The 3077-nt window shown below is 40.7% G+C and overlaps 1 protein-coding gene across 1 annotated transcript in view; it reads left to right on the forward strand.

Moving 5' to 3' along the window:
- LOC107710972 (gastrula zinc finger protein XlCGF57.1-like) overlaps positions 1-2779 on the forward strand; it is a gene marked incomplete at its 5' end in the record, with an annotated part of 5002 nt that extends 2223 nt beyond the window's left edge. The window contains one exon of the mRNA XM_016515870.1: positions 1369-2779. Within this exon, the coding sequence (XP_016371356.1) occupies positions 1369-2372 (1004 nt within the window). The remainder of the gene's footprint in view (positions 1-1368) is intronic.
- Between the last annotated feature and the right edge of the window lie 298 nt (positions 2780-3077).

Below are 3077 nucleotides of genomic sequence, written 5' to 3' on the forward strand. Positions count from 1 at the left end.
GATCTGACTAACCGCCTCGGCAGCCACGAGACCTGAAACGTGGATGAGAGGCGCTCAATTCTCAAAGAGAATCAAGCATACAAGGCATTCTCAACCCCATCACATCTCGCAGCGCGAATGCATCACATTAAGCTTGTTCAACTCCCTCGAGAGGCGAACGCGCTCGAGCAAACGCTGACAAAAACTCAAGTACAAACCTCTGCTCTAGTAGTTTCGCGAATGCAAACAGTGAGCGCATCCTTATCCCTCGTGAGTCAAACGCATGTGCTTCCGTACACAAGGCTTGAAGACAAAGAAGAGGATGACGTTTTCCGCAGGTGCTCTTTTATACCCCCATTCGCTTTATTGTTTACGTCATAGGCTGCCGCCTGCCAATGTCAAGTTCATTGTGGTTTTTGCATTCATGCTTCAGACACCGGTCACGCTGAAGGCGTTCCCCTAGCGCCCTCTAGAGGACGCAGCGTTGAGTTCCCTTTCGAAAGGGAACTAATGATAATGTCCATCAGAGGAAGCATAAACAATGAAAAAAGCAGAGGACCTAATACAGAGCCCTGTGGTACACCATACTTATGTTTGAAACATCTCTTCATATACAGTATATCTGATAGCAGTCTGACAGATAGGACCTAAACCATGTTAAGTCATAAAATGTTAATGTTAATTCTTGTGCACAAATGCCAACATAATTCTCAAGCTATCCAAGAGAATGTTGTGGTCTATGTTGTTGATAGATCCAATAGCACTCAAAGATAGATGTAACTATAGTAAGGAACGTGGTAAGGAAGGTTTCTGTGCTACGAATTGGCTTAAATCCTGACTGAAATACTGTTTCTCTACAACACTGAACATAGTTGAGAGGAGGACACTATTTTTCTAATATTTTAGACATGAATGACAAATTTGGGATTGGTCTATTCTCCTGGGTCATGTGATAAGGGGTTTAAAAACTGTCAGCTTTCTTAGACCACAGTTTTTTTTTTTGTGGACTTGTTCTAAAGAAAGTGAACAGTTAAGAATATTGAGAGGAGATTCTGCGATAACTCCTATTTTGGTAGCTTAGTGTGTGTAGTATCTAACATGTATGTTGTTGGTTTTATTGATTTATGTTGGTTTGGATGTCTGTTGCTTTGTGCAGTCAAATTTGGGCTAACTTGTATTTGTCTTTTTTCGCTTTAGACCTCAAGGTGCTGAAAGTGGAGAGTCAAGAGCTGAATGAGATGGAAGACAAAAATCATCATGATTTCACGACTAGGGAAAAATCCACTAAAAAGACTTCCTCACAAAAAAGAGTTCAGATGACCAAATCAAACAGTTTATTCACTTGTTGTCAGTGTGGAAAGTGTTTTAGTCAAAAACGAAAACTTGTACTCCACATGAGAGTTCACACTGGAGAGAAGCCGTTCACCTGCCAACAGTGTGGAAGGAGTTTCTCTCAAAATGGAAACCTTGGAGTCCACATGAGAATTCACACTGGAGAGAAGCCATTCACCTGCCACGAGTGTGGAAAGAGCTTCACAACAGAATCAAACCTTAGGTATCACATGAGAGGTCACACTAGGTATCACATGAGAGTTCACACTGGAGAAAACTCTTTCACCTGCCAAGAGTGTGGAAAACGTTTCACTCAAAAACAAAGACTTGAAGTCCACATGAGAATTCACACGGGAGAGAAACCTTACATCTGTCAACAGTGTGGAAAGAGTTTTACTCAAAAAGTGCACCTTGAAAAACACATGAGAATTCACACTGAAGAGAAGCGTTTCACCTGTCAACAGTGTGGAAAGTGCGTTACAACAGAACTAAACCTTAGGAATCACATGAGAGTTCACACTAGAGGGAACTCTTTCACCTGCCAACAGTGTGGAAAAAGTTTCACTCAAAAACAAAGCCTTGAAGTCCACATGAGAATTCACACTGGAGAAAAACCTTACATTTGCACCCAATGTGTAAAGTGTTTTGCACATAAAAACACCTTTATTTACCACATGAAGATTCACATTCAAGAGAAATCTTTCACCTGCCGAAAGTGTGGGAAAAGTTTCACTGATAAACACAGCCTTGAAGTCCACGTGACGGTTCACACGGGAGAGAAACCTTATACTTGCACTCTGTGTGGAAAGAGTTTCACGAGTAAAAACACCCTTAATTACCACATGAGAAATCACACTGAAGAGAAGCTGTTCGCATGTGATCAGTGTGGAAAGAGGTTCTGTTATAAAAATAGCGTCCGCACTCACATGAGACTCCACACTGGAGAGAAGCCGTACATCTGCAAACTGTGTGGGAAGAGCTTCTCACAAAAAGGAACTCTTAAGATTCACCTGAGAATTCACACAAGAGAGAAGCCATTCAAATGTGTGGAAAATGACTAACATGTAAAGAAAACCACACGAGGATTCACACGAGAGAGAGAGAGAAGCCATTCATATGTGTGGGCTCGTGCGGTCATGAAAAACCTGGGAAAGTCATGGAAATGTAAAATGGCAATTTCCAGGCCTGAAAAAGTTTTGGGAAAATTAATAAACCCAGAAAGTTTTGGAAAAGTCGTGGAGGTTTATTTCTCTTTGCCTGCCAAGCACGGAATTTTCCGGGTTTCCACGTTCTCGCTGTTATACCCTCTGGGGGCGCTGTTACACATCTCCTGAATGAGTCCACAATCACCTGATCAAAAACACAGGCGAGGAAGACGCAGAAACGAGGAACATTCATATGCAAGCAGAAGCATATGAAAAATAATGGCATCAATAATAAACGGCATATAAATGAAAACTGCCTAATGTTACCGAGTGAAATGTTGATCCAGGATGTGCAAAGGACTGTGAAGCTTTGGGGGTGTTGATGGAAGCGATCGACTGCATCTATGCTTTGATAATAGTACTGAATATGATTCAGATGTAGTCTTTGATAAAGAAGCTTTTTGATCAAAATGCTGCTTTTTTTATGAAACTTACCTACATTCAAGTGTTGATTTAAAAAAAGAATGATTAAAGCTAGAATAAAACAGATTTTTTGTTTAAAAGTAGAGAATCTGTTCTTTGTTTTGATGTATTGCATGTTCAGATATTCATACAACAAAA

This window comes from Sinocyclocheilus rhinocerous, unplaced genomic scaffold, assembly GCF_001515625.1.
Source record: "Sinocyclocheilus rhinocerous isolate Xijiao unplaced genomic scaffold, SAMN03320098_v1.1 scaffold24552, whole genome shotgun sequence".
In the NCBI taxonomy this organism is placed as follows: Eukaryota; Metazoa; Chordata; class Actinopteri; order Cypriniformes; family Cyprinidae; genus Sinocyclocheilus; species Sinocyclocheilus rhinocerous.